Raw genomic sequence first — 22,963 nt, 5'->3', positions numbered from 1 at the left:
AGATGCTGGGCATGCGGAAAATTATGAAACCAACGAGGATTACGAAAAATCGAAAATCCCAAATGAGATCAGATACCATGTTTCGATGCAATCTTGCGCACTTTACCGATTCAATCGTGGAAAAAAAAACGCATTTGAATCCGATGAACACTTGTTATCGTTAATTATAATAAATATATATATATATATATATATATATATATATATATATATATATATATATATATATATATATATATATATATATATATATATATATATAATACGAAAATCCCGTTTTATCTTCTTAAAAACCCCGATTTCTCTTCCATTACCAGCCTGGAACAAAGCACCCAATTTTTACTCGCCTTTTTTTTTCTTTTAATATAAAACCCGAAAAAGTACGAATCTATAAATATCAGATGGCACGGGTGCGTCCACAGATCAGTTTCTCAGAATTTTTCACTTGTGTGATAAGCGGTGGAAAGGTATACGCGGGAGGCTAAGCTAGAATTTGAAGCTTCGCTTACTCTCCCCCCCCCCCCTCCCCTTTATATCGCAACGAGTAACTGCCCAGCTGTAGGCTAACACCACGTAGGTAAGAGAGGACCTGCCCGACCTCCTTCAACACGCTCAAACACGTCGAGCGTGTGCACGCTGCGCGCACAAGGATGCGCTCCCGCCACACCTGCTAGACGACGAGGCCGCGGTGCTGGACTTCCCCTTCCAGAGGTTAGCGCGGGATGCAGTGCGGACACGATGTGGCGGCGTTCGGTCGGGTCCTCGCCAATTGCAAACCGGCCGAATACGGCACTGGTGTCTGCGACGCGCACGCCGCGCTGGGCCCAGAAAGCCCGCGGCCTCGCTCTCCGGGTGTCGAACGTGCTCGCGCGTCTCCACTTCCTTCGCTTTCTAGCAGCAGCGCGCATCTTGGCGCTGCCGCGGAAAGAAACCACTTAGAGTAATCGAAGCGCGAGCACTAGCAGTCTGACGTCGTTGCAGTGAGATCGAACGCAGACACACGATGGACAAGGGTACAGGGACAGCCACGCAGTGGACAGGGCGCCCGGTGCCGGGGCCGATCGCCGAGTTGGCGCCGTCCGAGTGCGACGACATCATCACGTGGAAGTAAAGGTCACGGGCTTCGATGATTCTAGCTGGTTTTTTGAAAGGAGGCCGTGGACAGCGGCCCGCGCGTTCGGGGCGACGACGTTCCACGCGGGCCGGGCGCTCAGCTGCTCGTCGCCACGGGGCAGGGGCTGGTCCAGCCGCCGAAGGCCCGCTCCAGCTCCCTGGCGGCGGCCAGGCCCAGGTGGTCCTGCATGCGTCCCGCCACCAGCTGGACGCCCAGCGGGGTGCCGGCCGAGCCGAGCCCCATGGGGCACTGGGTCACCGGCAGGCCGATGAAGTTGAAGATGGCCGTGTAGGCGTAGTTGAAGGGCTTGAACAACGTCTGGTGGTGGAACGGGGCCGGCTCCGGGTGCGACGGGTACACGAAGAGCGCCTGTCCGGAGCCCAGCAGCTGGTCCAGCTGGTCCCGCAGCCGGCCGCCCCGGGCCAGCTGCCGCTGCACCGACGGGTGGCTCTTCTTGGGCGATAGCCGCTCCAACAGGCACAGGGCCAGCGCCGGCAGGGTGTGTGGCGACCGCCGGAACAGCCAGCGGACCAGCTCCCACCACACGCTCACCTCGCCCTGCACGCATTCACGTCGGCTCTCCATATATATCGGAGAAAGCATCAAAACGTGGCGCGTGAATTTGCGACGGATTATGAGTACCTCCTCCCTGCCCCTCATTGGCCCCACAGAACCTAGCTCGTGTCACTGACGATAGCCAACATCTCCTAAATAACGAAGCCCAAATGCTCGGTTTCCTACGTCATATCTCGGAGGCCAGGCTCAGATTGAGAGTGCTGCGTGAGCTTTCACCTCGTGTGTTTTCACACACTGAACACGAGTCGCAGCCCAATCCTGACGAAGCACTCATGTCCAACCCCGAGCTGGCACCTCATAGGGGACGTAGGCAACCCAGCACTAAAGCCTCGTTATCTACGAGGTGCTGAGAGAGCGAGACACTGGCGAGAAGGTTGCCTAGCTGCTGCCATATTATTACGAATGCATAAACGAATAAACGAAAGAGCCCGCATCGCACCTTGAGCAGGGCCAGCTCTGCCGCGAAGGACGGCACCGTGGCTGCGGCCAGCCGGGCGTTGAAGATCTGCACCGAGTAGCGCAGCTCCTCCAGGTGCAGCTCCACCTTGGCCGAGCCGTGCGCGGACGCGAAGTGCGACACCACCTGTACCCAGGTTCAGCAGCACGCGAGAAGTCCTCCATTGAAACTATGCTTCGTATAAGGGCTAAGTAATAAAGACATAGTTTATATTAAAGGTGCTCGCTTTATACTTTTTTTGCTCTCGTGGATATTCGCCTCGATTCGCGTTCAAGAATAACAACTATTCCACATTTCACATTATCCAAAAATGCTATATCTGACAGAACCATTTCGATCGCAAAAACGTTAAAAGCTGGGCTTTAAAAGAATGCGCGAAAAAAAGAGATAACAGAAAACACACACAAACAACGCTTTTTCTGTTTCGTGTGTTCCTCGTTATCCCAGTTTTTTTGCGCGTTTAGAAAACATATTGAAACCGTGTAGCTCGTTAAAGAGCTACGCGATGCGGGAATAGACCAGAAAATGCTGGACAAACGAGCCTGTACCGAGCAGCTACGGGAAGATTTCGACTGGGACGGACGTTGCACTGGTGCGCTTTTATGCGCAGATTGCCACGTGGGAGACGTCCGCGGGCCCAGGTTACCAGTGGTGACAGAAGACATACATATCTAGGCGCGGAGGTTACTTCAGGCTGCTCCTACAGCAAAGTTGACACCCGATATGCTCAAAACGGAGCGGCCAATCAGAGCATTTGCACGAGCTACAAGACAAAAAACTGTCCCGTCAGAATGAAAATTTCGAGATTGCAAGCGTATCGGTAGCGTACGGGGCTACCATCCTTAACATAAACCGTGAACGGTGCGATCCATCTTTGGAGATGCTCCAATAAATAGCACATGCAGACCCGTTTAATAAGCGCACGGAACTACACCCCTGTAGCACATCTAAAGATCGCCCACCCCATATTTTTCCTCTTTTATGCCTTCACCCTGAATAGACGTTCTTTCGGGACCTTGTGGTAGGTTCATCTGTCGAAACTTAATTCTTTCATGACGTCACAGGTATGACACTTTCGAGGAGGATGCCCAAAACATGTTATCGCGAGTTGTTCCCTAGATGTGTAAAGGAGCACAAGCGTTCGCGGAATGTGCACGCCGCTCTCACAGATCGCCAATGGTCACCGTGCAAAAGCGTACCTTTCGAACTGCTTCCTTCATCTCAGGGTGAACCGGAGTACACAGGGACCTGCCACCGTCATCCACCATGTAGTAAAAGGTGATTTGGGACCAGTCCACCTACGCACGAGTGTCACCGTTCAGTGACTTCTTTCACCATGACAAGAAGTAAAAACAGGCAAGGCCACGAATGAAAACCAGCTGTTTCAAAAGTTGACGGGAGCACAACGCCAAACCTTGCCAAAAAGAGAACACGGGGCACTCTCTGCTGTGTTCACCATTCCTCTCAGCCATTCAGAGAACCTGGTTTTGTCATCCTACTTGATTAAACTTGTAACTTAGTATATGAAACGGTATCTGATGCGCTTTTTGCTTGGCACTTTGCTGGTAAAAGTTCCTTAAAGAAATACTTGAAACATTTTTTCTTGAGAAAATAGGTTCAGAAGTCAGGTCACGAGAGGCTCCATGAAACGCCATTTCTTGAAGCGTAAAAGTACTTGATCCTACTTGATTAAACTTGTAACTTAGTATATGAAACGGTATCTGATGCGCTTTTTGCTTGGCACTTTGCTGGTAAAAGTTCCTTAAAGCAATACTTGAAACATTTTTTCTTGAGAAAATAGGTTCAGAAGTCAGGTCACGAGAGGCTCCATGAAACGCCATTTCTTGAAGCGTAAAAGTACTGGGTCTTAGGCTAGTTGGTGATGAACGTTTTGAACCATGGTTAAAATTGCTAAAAAAGACAGTTGTGAGCAGCGCCCGTGTCTGGCTTCTCTTGTGTTCGTCTTTTTAGTGCTTTTAACCATGGTTCAAAAAATCATTCCTTGATTTTGCCAAAAAAAAAAAAGAATTGGCTTTGATTTTTTGTTTGATGCATCTGAGGATTTCGTGGTAGACAAATATGACTCCCGATCATCTGCAATGCGTTGAAAGACACAGCTTCGTAAGCACCTTTGCCATTTGTCCATGTCTCCTTCCACAAATGAGCATGTAAGCCTACCTGGCAAACGACCATCAATCTCACTTGAGACGTGAAATTGCCGGCTTTTGTAAATATAGGGTGTTAGGAGTACTCCGGTTGGCTCTAAAATATTCTGCAAAATCGGTGCCTGCACGTAGCGATCTCAGATTTTCATCGAGGATTCACATGATGAATTTTAACTTGCGAAATTTCTAGGCGTTGCCCTCTTCCCCGCGAAAAATTAGACCGACACTCTTGTCACGATCATCGACGGACATGTTCGCAGGCGACTGAGTTAGCGATAGTTGTGGTGACTTGCGGCGCAGAATCCTAATAGACGCAGTGAACAGACTATGCGCCCAGATGAAAGCAAACGACACCGCCGTCTACTCGCTGCACCTATCGGGAGATGGCGTCACAAGCGCAACCGTCACTACCTCGGTGTCTGCGTCGTCGTCTACCGTTGGCATCGGCAAGCATGTTAGTCTCATTTTTTCGCAGAATAGAAGCTTAGTCTTGAAATTCCAGACGGTAAAATCCGCCACTAAAAAACATCTCGGGCGAAAATTTCAGATCGCTACGTGCAGGCGCCACAGTCACCGGCCAATTTTAGAGCGAGCCCCCGTGTTCGTGACACCCTGGAGTAAAAAGGGAGACGGTGCCTTTGCGTCCAGCTTGACGAGGGAGCGGTTGTCCCCGGCCATAATGGCCAGCATGGCAGGCAGGTCCTCGGCATAGCGGCACATGGGGCCCGCAACCAGGCAGGCGTCCAGGGAGTCGTCCCTGGCCGGAGGGTACTGGCCCTTGTTCGACACCAGCCCTGCAACAAGTGCAAAAGAAGGGCTCTGGACCACCGCGCCTCCCGGCGTGCCTCGGCACCACCCACCGGTGGTCGGCTTGTGACCGAAGATGCCGTTGAAGAAGGCTGGTATGCGGATGCTGCCGCCGATGTCCGTGCCGATGCCGATCACCGACCCGGCACTCGCTATCAGGCTGCCTTCTCCACCTGCGCGGGAAAGAACCCAGTACCGCGCTGTGACGACGTACCACTATTGGCGACGCGCCCGATCAAACGCGTCGCTCTGATCGTCGTTCGCGATGGGCCCGATGCCTTTATGAAACATGACGTCTTTATTTGGATTAATTTTGCTTACATCAACGGAAATAAGAACACGACCAGGAAAATCCTGGTCGTGACGTCACAAAAATAAATTATAAGAGGGCGCCAACGAAACACCTCGGCGCCAGGGCCGTATATAGAGAGAGTTTGGTCTTTCATTGGGAGGTGTAGGAGGCAAATGAGGAGGCGCCATTGGCCAAAAAGCGGTCCGGGTGCGTTCCAGGGCGTCTTTACAAATTCAAAGGTGGCCAACCAGAAGCCGGAAATAATACCGTGGCGATGGTCGCGAGAAACAAACTTAATAAGTGCGTCGGAGTAACTCTCGGTGACTGAAAATACGGTGCACGTGATCTTTCAATCACGGTCATCCATAATCAGGGGGGAACAGCGCGACTACCGATCGACATAATCCGTCCGCAAGGTGCCGAAGGCCGGTAATCTACCGTCCGAGCGGTCACACACTGTCCGAGCGAAACAGAGTTCGAGGAGAACATTCGTTTCTCACATCTTTTTGCACGATCATAATCGAAACATCACGTGCACCATAATTTCAACCATAAAGAGTTACTACATTTAACCCTTACGCTCTTATTAAAACTGTTTCTCGCTACCACCGCTAGGGGATTCTTTTCGGCTTCTGGTTGGCCAAGAGAGCATGCCAAGCCCTCTCTCTGCGTCTGGTGCACGCCCTGGCTCTGCCCGCGCTCCTATCATTGACCAAACTCTACACGGCTGTGCTCGGCGCTAATAGTCACGGCAGGGATAGAACGAGAGAGAGGAGTTTCAGTGGCTCCGCCTCTAGCCGGAGCTTCCCGCGTCTCGCGAGCCTCCAGCGCGCGCGTGCAGTCAAAGCAGGACGGAAGGCACCGAGCGCGTGCTGGAGGCGTCCGAAAAACACGTCATTCCCATCTTGTTAGTTACTGTTGCGGAAAGACTCTTTCCAGTGGACATAGAGGTAAGTGCGTTAAGTTAGCGCTCTTTTACTCCTACGCGCTTGCGGCGAGATTCGTACTTCGGGAGCAGCGACTAGACGAAGAATAGCGTGCCAACAAGACACATGGCCACTTCTTGTCATAGGGTTACGATACGAGCGCCGAGTGACACTGGCGTAAGTGACAGTGGTGAAAATCCTTTCTAAGGTCACAAGCGTGTCCGACCGTCAGGGCGTAAAGTTACGAAGTCAGCGACGCCGTGAACCTTTGAATGTTTGAATACTCTGAGGAGGGGGGGGGGGGGGGGGGGAGGGGGGAGTTGGAAACTCGTCTTGAGCAGAGACAGTCGTTTTGACCGGCACAAATTGATATACATAATGCCCTATAAGTTAATTCTGATAAAAAAAAAAAATGGGTCGTCAATTTAGAGAAGTTGTTCAAAAGTTATCAAGGACGCGTCAATACTCCCCGATCAGCGCACAACCGTTAAAATAAACCGCATTCATTTAACTCCAAACAAGAGACGCGAATAAATATTTTTTTTCCTTGACGAAACGTTGCTAGAATCTTTGTCTTTGCATTCTAGTCGTTTTTACTTCCTAAGCAAAGTGTTCCTGAACTAAAAAAATATAACCAGCAGCCTTGACTGTTTTCTGGTTTCAACAACGTCACGAAGTTCGTGATAGCCATACTACTTGTCTATCACCTATTACCTAGATTTTCGCGATAATAGACCCTTTTCAAAAGTCAGAGTCCTCTTGTGGCAGTATAAAAAGCTCCATTATTGCCGCTCTAATGGCGGTGATAGGAGATCATGCGCGGCTAAATCAAACACCCTCGATTCCGTGCATCGAAGGTGACGTGAAAGGACCAACATCTTTTCCTTTTTCTGCTCTATGCTTTCGAAGACGTTCGATTTTTCTGGTGTGGAGAAACAGTGTAGTTCCGCCATTAGAGCGTCGGGTCTGGCTCTGCACAAGGTGGGTAGACTGACTTTCGTAAAGGGTCTATTGCGATTCGAAAAAACGACTTCCCCAATCTCAAGCCGGGGTCACACTGCTCACACCATCCTACAAAACACAGTCTGCAAACAGAAGTCACCGCAACATCCGTGGTTCGAATGCCGCCTGCCAAGTTTCTTCCTTGAACTCGTTGCCATGCGGCATTCGAAAAACGGATCTCGCGGTGACTCCAAATTCGAATACGAATGTAGACTGCCTTTCGTACGACGTATAAGCAGTGTGACCCCGGCTTTAGGTACGCTGTCGCGGACACCTTTTAGCGTGTCTGGAGGACTGTCACGGTTGTCAACCCGAAGACGAGAGAAGCGGTAGTGAGAGGAACGCGAGCAGCGCGTGGAGCGCGCGCCGACATTCGAACGCTGGTCTTCCCGAGGGCCGCAAGCACCGGCGTCCGGGCTTCGCTACTGAGGGCGAGGGCACTTCAGAACGCCGAGCGCTGGTTAGAACGATCACTGGATAGACCTAAAGCTATCTGCCTTTGTCTCCAACGCACTCGTCGAACGCGGAACGCCGGCATCCGGCATATCTGCCTTTCACATTCGAACGCGTTGGACGAGTGCAGTGGAGACAAAGGCAGCTAGCTTTACGTCTACCCACTGTCAGGTTATTCGTTGGCGTTTTGGGGAGTTCGTAGCTGATCGTAAGTTTTAAGGCGTAGACTGGGGTTGATTTAAAATTAACGAGACGTTTATTAACTGGGGTTACAATAGTTTACACAAGGTTACATTATGTCGGAAGGAAGAGCGGTCGTCCCGTCCGTATCGTACGGCGTTCCAGAGTCGTCTCTGTTGTGAAGGTGCTTGTTAGTGAGACGTAACCCGACGCCTTGCTCCTCTCGCCTCGGAATCCCGCCCGGTGCAACGAGAAAGCCCAGACTGGACGAATTTTTCGGTCGACTGTCTGGGTCTCTGTCTGGCAGGCTCAGTGGCCGTCCGCGCGGAAGGCGCGTGACGCTGACACGCCCTCCTTTAAATATGATCTGTCCTCAGATCACCAGGTCCCTCGGCCATGGTGAAAAGTTCTGCCGGATTCAAATCCCGTTCATTGTAGAGACGAATTTGTTCCACGTTGACTGTCTTCACATTTCATTTTCCATGCGCTGGCGAAATTCGGCGAATCGTTACCAGGTTGTCTCCGAGGGTGTCGGTTACCTCATAGAGTCAGTCGAATCGCGCATCCAGGGTGTCACTTGTGGCGCCGATCTGGAGAAGAACGGTGTCTCCTGTTCTAATATCTGGAGTTTCACTTTCTCTGCCGTACCGGCCGGAGCCTGGAGTACCCTTGGCTTGCCCGCAGGCTGGCCCTGGTCTCGTCTCGGTTTTTGGCCAGCTCGTGAACCCTTCGGGTATATCTTCGTCGACCGAACCGATGTTAAGTTCTCCCGGAAGCTTCGGGTTGTATCCGTGCATAAGCCAGAATGAGCTCCGGTCGCTGTGCTTGTGCTTGCTGACGTTTATGGCCAGCGTCGCGTCGTTCAGCCCTCTGCTCCAGTCATGTCGTTGTCCGATGATCTTCCGAAGCACCTGCTTCAGAGACCCAACCATTCTCTCGACGAGACCGTTCGACTGCGGCCAGTACGGTGGAGTGTTGACGTGTTCGATGCCAAGCCGACGATGGAGCGCTGTCATGCGTTTGTTGACAAAACCTCGTGCTCGATCGGTAACGATGACTTCCGGCACCCCAAATCGAGGAATGCATCGGTTCATCAGAAAGTTCACGCAATGCGTTGATTCGGTGCTTGGTACTGCCACTGCGTCCATGTATCTTGTGGCGTGGTCAACACATACGAGAATGTAACCATTGTATTCGATCGTGTCGATTGGACCGAGGTGGTCCAGCGGTATCACCACGTAGGCTCGTTCGGGATGGCTCGAGGACTCAAACAGCCTTTGCTCCGTGTTGTGCTCGCGTTAATTGTCTGACACATGTGGCAGGACTGTACGTAACGACGCATATCTTTGAGCAAAGTCGGCCACCAGTACTTTCGTAGGATGAGTTTCTTCGAGTTTTTCGTTCCCACGTGTCCTGAGTTGTGAAAAATTGTCCTCACAGACTCTCGGAGCGTGGCGGGAACGACAATTCTTTTTACGAAACGTCCTTTCTCCGTTCTTTTTTTTTTTTTTTTTTTTTTTTTTCGTGAGGACGTCGTTCTTTTTGTAGTACGGGCGGTTTCCGTCGCTCGCCAGTGACTTTAACTTCTGGCATTCTGCGTCCCTCGCCTGCAGGTTGCTCAGGTGACTATGATCTCTTGCTACGATGTCGTAGCATGTCAATCCTTAACCCGCCGGTACCGTTTTGAGGATGTCTCCTGGCATACTCTGACTTTCTCCCTGTCGTGGGAGGGCATCCGCTGCCATGTTCAATATTCATGGCCTGTGAACAACGTCAAACGTGTATTCAGCAAAGTCCAGCGTCCATCGAGCGAATCGGCGATTCGTTGCTCCCTTTTGTCCCAAATACGCCACGCTGAAGTTGTCCGTAAACACAGTGAAACGCGGCCCACCCCGTGGGTAAATAGAGAACTTCTCTGTCACTGCCCAATGCAGCGCCATGCATTCGAGCATGTTGGAGTGAAGTTTGGTGTCGTGTTTGTTCAGCGATCGGCTTGCGTATTCGATCACCCGTTCCTTGCCGTCTTGCAACTGACTGAGTATGGCTCCGAGGCCGGTCTGGCATGCGTCAACGTGCACATACGTCGGGCAGTCTGGTTGGAAGCTCGCAAGAAGTGGAGGGTGTTTGAGAGCGTGCTTCAGAGAGTCGACCACGTCTTGGTGTTCATGCGTCCACACAAAAGGTGTCCCTCTGGCGATCAGATCTCTTAATCTACGAGTACGTGCTGAAAAATCGGGGATGAACATACGGTAGTGTTGGCGAACTGTAGGAACGAGTACAGCTTCTTGGCGTTCACGTGTGGTTGAAACTTGTCGACTGCGGTGACTCGAGCTTGGTCAAGAGTGCGTCCGTCCGATGATATTTCGTATCCGAGGAAAGTGACGTTGTCGCGTACAAGCTGGCATTTCTTAATGTCCATTTTCAGTCCGTTGGTAACGATTTTGTCGAGAGCTGAGTCAAGCAGTTCAGTGCTTCCTTGACCGTCGTTGCTCCTTGCCACGTCGTTCACGTAAGTGGAGGATCGTGGCAATCCGCCGAATGTCCGTCGCATCCCTTTCTGCATAGTCTGTGGAGCTTTGCAAAATCCAAATGTCATTTGGAGGTACTCGTACTTGCCGTCATGTGTTACGAATGCCGTTTTGTGGATGTCGTCCGGTTTCACGCGTACGGTGAGGAAAACTGTCGTTACACCATTATGTTGAACTACACCCGTGAACGATATGAAGGTGAACAGCCCTCTTCTTGTTTTTGAAGCTCCTGCAAGTTTTGGAACAAGCTCTGTTCCAGAAGAGGGCTAGAACGCAAAGTTTCAACCCCCAAGCCACGTACCATTTGAGACGTTGGGAGTAAATATAGCTTTAGGGAGCCGTAAAACAGGCAAACAACCAGGTAAGGTGTTCACCTTCATATTGCCGGCGGGTGTACTTCGACTGGTCACGCATTATATCGTCGATCACATCCTCCATGATGATCATTGGATATGACGGATTCACAGCCTTCGAGTTCAGCTTCCTGTAGTCGTGAACCATCCTTCGCGGAGTTGTTGGGTGGTGCGATTGATCCACAACGATCGTCAGTGCGGCATACTCGCTCTCGCTTGGCTGTATGATTCCCTTCTGGATGTAGTCGTCGACCTGACTGCGGATAAAGTTTCTGTCCGCTGGGGAGCACCTGTACGCTCGGGATACGACTGGTATGTCGTCCCGTAAATTGACGAAGTGTTCGGCGTGCGGGCAAAGTCCGAGTGATTCTCCTTTTGTCACGAAGGCTTCGTTGGGCCGCGTGAAAATACACCGTAGTTTGTCCGCTTCTTCGGGTGTCGCGTTTTTTGTCATTTCTGACACCGCCTCCTCGATATCCTGAAGCAACTCTTTGTTTGGAGTCTATTTTTTCGTGTTGAATCTTACGTATTCCGTCTCTTCAAAGTCGGTCGGTGTAGTACCTTCTCGTTTGCAGAATGAAACGATTAGTGTCTCTGCGGTTCTGCCCTTCGGATACGTGGGTGTCGTTGAATCGCGCATGTCGCGTGCGAATTGCTCGTTGTTGTCGTTCGGTATTTGCACGATCGTGACATCGTTCGATGTATGGAAAGTCACATCAACGTTGGCTTTTTGGCGCCAGTCAGATCCCAGTATCACATCTAAAGGCGCTGGCAGTGGAACGATAACTACGTTGGGAAGCTGCGTTCGTGTGGTACCAACAGTGATGTCCAGCTTTGTTGTGCTTTTCGGTTCAAGCTTGCGATCAAGGACATGGATGTGCTCTTGCCCGTTCCATGGGTTCGTTTTCGTGTCCACGTGAAGCGCGAATGGTGCGATGATGGAGACGTTAGCACCGCTGTCGATGCAGACTTTAACGGGTGTATCATTGTGCACAAATCCGTCGACAATTGGAGGCTGCCTCCAGTGGATCGTAGAAAGCAGTTCGCTTGTCGATTCGTAACTGAGCTCTTGACGTTGGACATTGAGCCAGTGTTGCGTCGTTTTTCTGCACGGAGTGTTGCCGTCGTTTTGGGTTTGGTGCAATCGCGTGACAGGTGACCGGATTCACTACAATTGAAGCACTGTCGGGAGGCTGGCTTCTTGAATAGGCTGCTCGGTGCGGATTTTGATGTTCGGCGTTGAGTGTTGGTCTTTCCTGACGATCTTGATTGCTGTGCCTGCGTGCTTGATCTTTCGGTGCGTCTTCGACAATCGAGCATGGCTGCGCGTTCGATCAGTTCGATAACCGTTTTGCAGCACTGCGCGGCTAACGGGTTAGCCCAATTGTCGTCCTTTATCCCGTTCAGAATGAGGGATATGCGTTCTTCCATAGCAAGCGTATATGGTGCCATGTCGAGCTTTGCGTTTTTAGAGTAAACGTATTGGACGATCGACTCGCTTTCGACGAGTTGTCGTTTCTCTTGGAACTCGAGGAATTCCTGCATGGTCATTTTTCGTTTGAACCTCTCCGTGATTTCGTTTTTCCAAGGGTCCCAATCGTTGATTTTTGATCCGTATGATGATTGCCAATCTTTCGCTGATCCACGGAGTCGTGAAATGGCGCTCACGAGGGCAAGTTGAGGTGTCCAATAAGCTAGGGCTGCGATACGTTCCACCTCGGCGATCCAGAGTTTGATGTTGGTCTCGACGGCACCGTCGTAGATGGGGATTGCTGTTGAGGTGTCGCTTGTTGAGTGTACCTGCAGTGGTTGCCCCTGTCGTGCCATGGAACCTGAGATTCGGGCCCGCGTCTCGACGATCATCCCGAGGAGATGGGTGATTTCGTGTCGTTCGTTTTCGTGTGGAGTCGACGTTCGCGGGGGAACTTCGGAAGTGATAACGTTACTCTGCGTGGGCGTCGGTCGCGCTTGGATGTTGCTTGGCTCCAGCCGTTGCACTGTCGGGCCGTTGCTGATAGCCGCTGCTGCGTCGTCGGGAACGTCTGAGGCCTTCGTCAAAGATACGGCTTGGTAGAGGCGTTGCATCTCGGCTTGTAGGCGTTCGACATCGGCTTGGAGGTTGTTGTTGGCTGTGGAGACTTCCTCGATGCGAGCTTGGTGCTCGTTGCGAGTCTCGCGGACGGACGTGAGGGTTTCCACCGTGCCTTCAGCTTCTCGCCGATTGGCGTTGTCGTCTAGAAGTCTGCGGATGAGTTGCTTTTTTGGTCCGCTGCATGGCAGATGACGAGACCTCAGTTCTTCCACCAGCTCATATTTGGAGAAGAGGTGAAGATCATCAGCGTTCACTGCGTTCAAAGCGTTGTTGACCGTAAAGCGTTGCTCCTTGGTTCCGCTTTCGTTGACGCTCGTTGACGGGTTGTGGCCGCTCGTACCCTCCGTTGATGTCGGCCGCGCCATGTCAGGTTATTCGTTGGGTTTTTTGGGAGTTCGTAGCTGATCGTAAGTTTAAGGCGTAGACTGAGATTGATTTAAAATTAATAAGACCTTTATTAACTGGGGTTACAATCGGTTTCACAAGGTTAAATTATGTCGGAAGGAAGAGCGGTCGTCCCGTCCGTTTCTTACGGCGTCCCGGAGTCGTCTCTCTTGCGAAGGGGCTTCCCCTCGGTGAGACGTAACCTGACGCCTTGCTCCTCTCGCCTCCGAATCACGCCCGGGTCACGTAAACCGGGGGGCCTGATTTTGGGGGCTCCACGGAGGTGCAATGGGAAAGCCCAGTCCGGACGAATTTTTCGGTCGACTGCCTCGGTCTCTGTCTGACAGGCTCAGTGGCCGGCCCTCCGCGCGGAAGGCGCTTGACGCTGACACCACTAATCATTCGAAGCAGAGCTGGGCGTTCTGACGTCTCCTCTCCTTTCCTCCGCTCCCTAACTTTCTCGGCGCATATGATCCGCCCTAGCTATGCTCTACGTCTAGGGGTAAAGACTCTACCATCGAGCCGATACCGTAGTCCCTCGAGTACCGGAAGACTGCCTTGGCCTCGCTCAAAGGAAGCGGTACGTAGTCCATCGCAAGATCCTCACCGGAAAACAAAGTCGCCGCCGAGTGAGTGACGCAACTCTCTGGGCCCTGACGAACCATCGCAATGAATTCAAACTAAGCGGTGTTTTTTTTTTGTTTTTGTTTTTTTTGTGGGTCAAGTATTTGTAGTTTATTTCTATGTTTCAAGTTTCACGAGACTTTCTTTTCATTCATTCAGCTGTCATAATTAAATGACTTTCTTTACCCTCGTTGATTTATACGCGGGTCCTGCGTCTGCCTCTTTTTTTCTCGTACCCTCGGAGGAATAGGACAATGACGAAGAACTCCTTTTCACGAATTCAGGTGACAGGATGTCGACAAGGTTTCAGGTGACACATCACACATGAACCAAAACCGCGGTTCCTCATCGGACGTCTACGGATAAATTATTCGCGATGAGCACCTCTCGAGGGGCGCTTCTGTTTTCGTCACTCTGAATAGTGCACGTGCTACCCACGCGGTTATGCCTTAAATTGCACACTACTGCCACTACATAGGCAACGCTCCAGTGCATAGAAGCTTGGCATTGCACGTGCTTGCACCAGCAGAAAAAGTTGAAGTATCCTCACTCCGGGTTGTGAAAGAATTCTACCAGGTGACGATACCCAAACTTCTCGCAGCGAATAACTCAAAAAGTCAATTTTTCCGTGTATTTCCATAATGCTCTTTGCTGTACTCAAGATGCTTCCCGCGTGGGAGGCGAAACGTTAAATTAACCTGTTTATCTTGTTAAAGGGACGGTGCAACGATATTCGCTTGGAAAGTTTTCCACCTTACAAGAGCTTACTGGCACTAGTGAGACCCAGGTATACTCGGACACAACTCCACTCCAACAAACGTTTTTGTTGCGGTGTAATCTCAAGGACGAAAGCGAGCGTTTTCTTTTTTCAATCTTTCCTATGCAAAACTTGATGACGTAGCTGGAAGATCGCAGTATCCCCCAATGACGATTTTTTGATGCGGCTCATAGATTGCACACAAGCATTGCGTGAGCACTCGGTTTGGGCTCGTGATAATCAATAACTCGACAAGCATACGGGTTGCTGCAATCGTCGCTGCAATGACGACAACAGCCGGACCATAACAATGTCTGCAACTCAGCGCGTTTCCTGTGCTTTGCCAACCCAAGCGCGTGGCTATGATCAACATTGGCGGCATATAATGGGCTCCAGATCACGTGGCCGCTTGTTCTGGCTGCGAGTTGAGGCGGTGAACGCTGCTCGTTCTTCTTTAATTTTTTTCTGCGACTTCTTGATCGTGTGGTGAAAAACGATCGCGTGTTGCATAGCTCGATCATTAGCGTTAGGGATTCGTTCTGAGCGGAATTTGCGCAAAGTACAAACATCGTTGCATCGCCCCTTTAAAGTCAAGCTGCTTGTCCCGTAACCTCTACCGTGTGTTCTCCCGGCCCTACTTTTTGCATCTAGTGAAGGCTTCAGCCAACCGGAAGCAGCGATGCGCCAAAGGGGCCAGCGTGTCACTGCCCCGACCCGTAGCCCACATGAGCGGCTCGGAGCGCCCGGCCGACGCCCTCACCGCTGGATCCTCCGCAGATGCGTCGTCCGTCGTACGGGTTGTTCGTGCGTCCGTGAAGGTTGTTGTACGACTCCCACCACATGCACAGCTCGGGCACGTTGGTCACGGCCAGCGGGATGGCGCCCGCAGCACGCATCAGCGCCATGCCGTCCGCGTCCCTGGGGGCCCGGAACCCAGCGCGGGCCACCAGGCCGGAGTCCTGGAGCATGCCTGCGGGACGGAGGAACGCAAAGGCCGGCTTAATCTAGACGCAAAGCAAAAGCGCGATAGCAGCTACTCTCGAACCCGACTTTTTGGGGGTCCACTGACCTACCAAACAGACATTTGCGCAACACGGAGGAATTTACTCTTCCCGCCACGCTATTTATCATCTCTAAATTCAAAATAGCTATAACGAAAATTTGAAACAAAGCTGACCCCCAAAGCGACATTCAAGCTTTCCTACGCTCTCCAGTGACGCCACACCACCTAGATAACAAGCCCCCCAAAGTAATCACTGGTGGACCCAGGAAGCGCCGCCTAGCTTTTGTCAGTGCATAGCCTCCTATACTGACAAAACCTGGCAGATCGCCAAGACAAGCGGCCACCGAAATGGAAAAGGTTGAGCGGCAGACAACGGATGAGAGGAGAGTCACGTGACTGGCGCCACGTGACTGGCGCCCCGCTGCGGCGAGACGCCGAAACGCAGCGTCTCACCGCTGCGGCGAGACACGAGGACCAGAAACTGTGTTTCGGGTCTTCGCCACTGAAAAAAAAAAACTTTGCGCAGATGTCCAGGTTCCCCGAGAAATGGCTCTTTGACGCTCCGTCCTACCAGATCCTCGCGCTTTAAATCTGCGACTGAGACTCTAAGGCTCCGTCCTCGAACTGCCAGGCTTTGTTAATATAGAGGAGGCTATGGTCGGTGTCGTCGCTAGCGCGCCTTGCGGCGTCTCGGAACAAGTGCAACGCTAGCAGGCGGCGACGCCAAGACGAATGCGTCTGCCGCTCTCCGGGGGCTTCCGTCCAGCATCGGCGTGCATGTTGGCCGATTGGGGCGGATTGGGCACCGACCAGCGATGACGTCGTCCGCAGGCCTCGTCTTCTAGCTAGTGTTGGTTGGCATAATCACGTGTGGTATAAATTTACCAGCCGAGCAGACAGTTTTAAAAACCGCAGTGTTTCAAACAACTTTTTTTTTAATTTTAAGTGAAACGTCATTTGGCTAGTTGCTTCGGATTTCGTGGAGCCGCATTTTGTGAAGGCCTGGCCCGTTACGTCCCATAACGCAACGCGCGGAGTGTTGCACAATGGGACGTCAGACCTACGCTCCAATTCAGTTTCTCCGCTCAATTTAGCGGGGAAGTTGAATCGGTCAATAGGTCACGTGACATCGAGTCAAGTGACGTCAATTTCCCCGTTAACTTTCGCGGAAAGATTAACGTCCCGTGACCGACAAACAAATTCGGTTTCCCCGCTATATTTAGCGGGGAAATTGACGTCACCTGACGTGATGTCACCTGACCTATACGGCAATTTAGTTGCTCTTCTAAATTTAGTGGGGAAATTAACATCACGTGCCCTGCACAGAAAATCAGTTTACCCGCTAAATTTAGCAGAAAAATCGACGTCACGTGACCATGCTAGAACATTTTACGTATGCAACACAATTGCCTAGCAATGTGCCATACGTCTGGTTTTATTTTATATATTTTTTTTTTGTTGCTCAGTATTTTTGGGGCGAAGCTCCTAAAGGCCCTGTCACATTGAGGAAACACGGCGGAAACATGAACAAAACATGTTTCCCAACAGTCGGGAAACATGTCGGCTGTCGGCTCTGTTGCCCGACAACCCTGTCACATTGAGGAAACAGCAACACAACATGGACGACAGCGACAATGTTGTCTCGGTGTGACAGCTTTTGGCAACGGAAACCTCGACAACTTGTGTCGGACGACACGTGTTGCCCATTTCGGTGGCTGAGCGAATTTTTTTCCAGCAACACGGCAACATCTATATTTTTCTGTACAGATAGTCGCACGAGAATACTTCAATAATAACGTCAAGCGTGAAGGGCCATTTTGAAGGCGGCTTCTTGCGCGGCGGCAGGTGATCGTCAGAATCATCTGAATCGATGGCACAAAGAAGCACCCTGTCACACTGCGGAAACAGTCGGAGACCTTTGTCCTTCAACACGAGGAAAACATGTTTTCGGGGACCCTGTCACATTGTGGAAACAGCAACAGTCCGGAAACATGTTGCTGCAGTCCGAAAACCATGTTTCCCAACTTGTTCTCCGACACTCGGGGAACATACTGTCACACCGAGAAAGCGTGTTGGAAGAACACAAATTGCCTCCTCTCCTGCGCGCTGCCTCCCTCTCTCTCTCGCCCTCGTCTGCCCGGCCGGCTCGGCTAAGCTACAAGCGCGAGCTCCGGGCTTTCAGCATCCCTGCCAAGCACGCGCGCTCGTGCAGTGCAAGCACTGTTCTGTGCCAGATGCTCGCGTGGCTGCGTCTGGACTGAAGCTGAAACGAAGTATAGGCGGCTAGGCTCAGATCCGCTGGCTCCGCTCGCCCCTTGAATCGTTGCCATTTTGGATCGACGTCTCATCGACGTCGCTCTACCGTAGTCGATTCATCAGCCGCGCGAACCATCTCGTGTTCTCTGGATTTGGCGGTTGCGTTCTGCTACAGGGCTAGACCCTTGCAGGATGGCATACGCGCCGGCCACAGCAGCAGCTTCTGCTTTGGTACTTCTTTGTGCCATCGATTCAGATGATTCTGACGATCAGCTGCCGCCGCGCAAGAAGCCGCGTTCAAAATGGACCTTCACGCTTGACGTTATTATTGAAGTATTCTCGTGCGACTATCTGTACAGAAAAATATAGATGTTGCCGTGTTGCTGGAAAAAAATTCGCTCAGCCACCAAAATGGGCAACACGTGTCGTCCGACACAAGTTGTCGAGGTTTCCGTTGCTAAAAGCTGTCACACCGAGACAACATTGTCGCTGTCGTCCATGTTGTGTTGCTGTTTCCTCAATGTGACAGGGTTGTCGGGCAACAGAGCCGACAACCGACATGTTTCCCGACTGTTGAGAAACATGTATTGTTCATGTTTCCGCCGTGTTTCCTCAATGTGACAGGGCCTCAAAGCAGAAGCTGCTGCTGTGGCCGGCGCGTATGCCATCGTGCAAGGGTCTAGCCCTGTAGCAGAACGCAACCGCCAAATCCAGAGAACACGAGATGGTTCGCGCGGCTGATGAATCGACTACGGTAGAGCGACGCCGATGAGACGGCGATCCAAAATGGCAACGATTCAAGGGGCGAGCGGAGCCAGCGGATCTGAGCCTAGCCGCCTATACTTCGTTTCAGCTTCGGTCCAGACGCAGCCACGCGAGCATCTGGCCCAGAACAGTGCTTGCACTGCACGAGCGCGCGTGCTTGGCAGGGCGGCTGAAAGCCCGGAGCTCGCGCTTGTAACTTAGCCGAGCCGGCCGGGCAGACGAGGGCGAGAGAGAGAGGGAGGCAGCGCGCAGGAGAGGAGGCAATTTGTGTTCTTCCAACACGCTTTCTCGGTGTGACAGGATGTTCCCCGAGTGTCGGAGAACAAGTTGGGAAACATGGTTTTCGGACGACAGCGACATGTTTCCGGACTGTTGCTGTTTCCGCAATGTGAGAGGGGTCCCCGAAAACATGTTTTCCTCGTGTTGAAGGACAAAGTTCTCCGACTGTTTCCGCAGTGTGACAGGGCCTTTAGGGTCTCGCCTTGTCCGTCCGGCGTCCGTGCTCACATCGATCTTGCTGGTGCTCGTGATCGTGCTCGTGAGCTCACGTGCTCGTGTAGGACAAAAAGAAATTAAAAAAAAAAAAAAGAATCTTTGCGCATTCGAACCTGTGCGGGAAGACCTCAATGGATTTCTAGTCCATCGCCTTAACCACTCGGCCACGACAGCGGGACGAGTAGGGGGCTCTGAGATGTGGTAGTAACTCAAGAGCTGGGGATGTCATGAATGAAACGTTGCATGTAGCCGCCCAACGTCTATACAGGAGAGGGCGCTGCGGTCAAATGCGTATATAATCGCGTTAAACTTTGCATGCATTGGCTCAACGTTTATAGACGAGAGGGCGCTGCGATCAAATGCTCAAATGCGTATATAACCACGTTCCATACCACACATTCTCTTTCTGACATGGATGAAAGCAAACGAAAGGCTCGGCATACTGCGGCTCAGCATCTACGCAGACAAGCACCACAAGAGCTTCGCCCCAATCAACAATATTCACCACGTGGAGATGCGGTCATTTTTTTGGTACTCGTTTCACCATGATGACCTGAGACTGGAGCAGAGGGAGGAAAGTATCTTGACAGTGGTAGAAAAACAAAAAACAAGAGGAGCAGACAACGTATCTCTAATTAGAGACGCTCTCTGTCCCTGTTACTTCTTCTATGTACTATCGCGGACAATATGAGCTGAAACAGCGCTCCGGCCGACGCACGGTACTACCTGCGCTGCCTGTCGCCTTGCTCCGCACACATGGCGCACCCTGAGTACGAGATAAATTCTCACTTGTGCTCGTTGCGCCACTGCGCTCTTCCGGCCGTCTGCAAGCGAGACGGCAGGTGCGACAGTGGGCATGTGTGTGGTAGGGCGGCGGGGGGAACAAAATATTACACTTGTCGTCTCTCGTTTGGAATTGATTTACTTTATCGCGCAGAATTCAGTAAAAAAAGCGCTGACTGGTGAAGAACAAATATTGAAATGTTCTAAATTTCAGCTGCGATTATCGTTTTTGAAACTCACTTCAAAAGACGTTGCAAGTTGTTTTTGTTTGATTATAGGTGCATGCACAAAGTAGGACATCGCAAAATATTGGCCAAAAACTGTGTGCCGGATTTATATGGCTCCAAGGTATTTACTTTTTTTTTTTTTCATTGATCACAAATGTTTAAAATAAAAAAAAAATAAAAAACGGTAAGCGTATACATGTTATTGAGAAGGTTTTGTAAGCTTGATTGGTATGAAAAGGGTCAGAAAGTATTATTTCTTTATTACTGGGCCCACGTGTTTGTTAAAAAAAAAACTTGCTGACAAAACACCAGTTTTTTTGTTGTTTTTTTTGTTTACAAATTCCTAGTATTAATAAAGTGGAACAAACAGTCATGTATCTGCCAGGAGAAGGAGACTGAAACTTAATCGAAAAAATATTTGCAGAGGACAATGTCAGACAGAAAAGATTCATAGTCGGCGTGGAATTTCAACTGCACTATACAGGAAGTTCGGGATCAAGGAAACATTACACAAAAGTATGCTTGGTTAACGGCGTCAAACAGTGTGTCGCAACCGTAGCATCAAGCTTTGTTCCAACCGGCAGAAGTCCGCTTCAGTGGGTCCTCAGGCGCAGTAAAACTTACAAAATAATTTAATACCGCGTCATTCCCCCCTGACCCGCAACCACGGCTTCCATCCTGTCGGGCAAGAAATCATAGAGCGCGTCCACGAGGTCTGGCTCAGCCCCGAAGCCACTCCCATTCACCTCATTGCTTTCCACAATTTGTGGGCAGTGGCGTGGTGGAGGGGGACGCCGTGACATGGCTACCTTGATGCGCCTCCAAATGTTTTCGATGATATTAAGATCGGCTCCTTTTGGAGGCCAAGGCAGCTTCGTCAGGCAACTCTCCTCGAGGAGATACGAGCGTGACAACGCATTTTCCACTTTGGCGCTTTTTTGAAATGCACTGAAATGCATGTTAGCTGAAAACGTGACCATTAGGCTACACGGCACTGGAATTGTGATGGTGGTTCCGTCGGCCAATATTTTCGCTAGCAGACGGCCGGAAAAGCGCAGCGGCGCAGTGAGCGCAAGTGAGAATTCATCTCGGCCTCAGGGTGCGCCGTGTTTAGGGAGCGATGCGACAGGCGCCGCAGGTAGTACCGTGCACAGGCCGGAGCGCTGTTTCAGCTCATATTGTCCGCGATAGTACACTGTCAACATACATTCCTCCGTTTGCCACCGTTTCGGGTTAAATTGATTGTGGTAAACTTCCACCAGGTCGCCGTCGCACCGACGGTAGTTTCATTATTCTTTTCACGCCTTAAGAACTCCGTGTAACCCGTCGGTAAAAAGCTGTACTTCCCCCGTATTACCACTTTTGACGTCACGTTTACAGTGTTGCCAGTAGAGCCTCGACTTAAGACAGGGAACGAGTCGAAGCACCGAGAGCGTGGGGGACGCCTCCTGACCAGATTGGGCGCACGTGCGCAAGGACGCATCGTCGCCCTCGGCGAGAACGACGGCGTGCGCGGAGAGGCCGAGGAAAGCTCGCAGACGCTCGCAGACAACCGACGCTTTCGTCTACTCCTTCTCGCGGCTCACATTACAAACGCGAACGAGGGCGCCGCCTTCTTGAACCGTCGTCACTTCCAATGGGCGAAAACACGGTTGTTCCGTCGCCACGTCAATAGAAGGCATTTAGGATATAAGCGTAACCGTCACACGTTCTCGTTTTTCCTCCCCTCTATTTTTGTACTATTTGCAAGTTGAAACGTTTTATTATTTTTTCGTCGCCCATACCGGATACGCCTATTAGGTGGCTGGAGACGAGAGTACACGAAAAAGGTCTAGACGGGACCCAGATAGATCGGTCGGAAACTCTCTCAAATGTTGGCACGCCAATGAACGCACTGGCGCCACCTACCGGATAGCACCGCAACGCTTCCGATCTGCCTATGGCTAGGAGTCAAGGTTTTGCGGCGTTTGCGAGATAAAATCCACGTACTCTCTACGAGAAACGGTCGCTCGCGGCATTCTCAGAACTACTTCAGGTACGCGGCGAAAGAATCAGGCGTGGGAAACGAGGAAGTGCACTGCAGACCGGAAGTGTTCCGAAAAGATAGGTGACGGCATACAGTGTACTATCACGTCCGCTTGAACCCAAGTGTGTGAACTAGACTTTAAAGGTACGAAATATGCAAGACGCAAGATAAATAAGAGGGAAAAAAAAAGCGATGCGACAGGAACAACAAAGTGTCAAAAACGAACACGACAGAACGTCCGACGAGTTCTACCACGCGCACTAGAAGGTCCCAGCTTGTCGGTGCGCAAATGGACCTTTTTTTTTTTTTTCAATAAGGCTCCGCGCATACGGACTCCCCATCTCCTTAGCCTTGCTTTCCGCTGTCGCCATTTTCGGAGAGCATCGTCTCGCACGCCCAACTGTGTCCGCACTTATACTTGCGCGGACGTTGCCTCTTTCCACGATTCTTTTTTTGTGCATCGGTGATGTGTTTTGACGGGAGGAGGAACGCTCGGCTGCCCTTCATTTGTAGTCTGCAAAAAACCCTCGAGAGAGCGCTCCTTACTCTGAAAAGGTAAAGTTCCTAGATAACAGCTACCTACGAGTAGCTACATTCTTTGAAGCGCCGACTGCGTGACGCTGCAGGTTTTAGGGAGCGAATGGCGGCGCACAGCAGTGGACTGAATTGAATGACGCCATTTTGTTCCGGCGGAATGT

At 51.2% G+C, this 22,963-nt stretch overlaps 1 protein-coding gene across 1 annotated transcript in view; it reads right to left on the bottom strand.

Moving 5' to 3' along the window:
* Positions 1–251: 251 nt before the first annotated feature.
* LOC8038993 (fatty-acid amide hydrolase 2-A) overlaps positions 252–22,963 on the bottom strand; it is a 99,244-nt gene continuing 76,532 nt past the window's right edge. The window contains exons 3-8 of the mRNA XM_029972623.4: positions 15,471–15,680; positions 5,173–5,292; positions 4,949–5,106; positions 3,347–3,445; positions 2,130–2,273; positions 252–1,672 (exon numbers count right to left, since the gene is read on the bottom strand). Of these exons, the coding sequence (XP_029828483.2) occupies positions 1,211–1,672; positions 2,130–2,273; positions 3,347–3,445; positions 4,949–5,106; positions 5,173–5,292; positions 15,471–15,680 (1,193 nt within the window). The 3' untranslated portion in view covers positions 252–1,210. The remainder of the gene's footprint in view (positions 1,673–2,129; positions 2,274–3,346; positions 3,446–4,948; positions 5,107–5,172; positions 5,293–15,470; positions 15,681–22,963) is intronic.

The sequence above is a fragment of the Ixodes scapularis genome, unplaced genomic scaffold, assembly GCF_016920785.2.
Source record: "Ixodes scapularis isolate PalLabHiFi unplaced genomic scaffold, ASM1692078v2 PGA_scaffold2__306_contigs__length_199485367, whole genome shotgun sequence".
Taxonomy (NCBI): domain Eukaryota; kingdom Metazoa; phylum Arthropoda; class Arachnida; order Ixodida; family Ixodidae; genus Ixodes; species Ixodes scapularis.
Note: the sequence above shows the minus strand (reverse complement) of the source record. Positions and strands in the feature narration are given on the sequence as shown.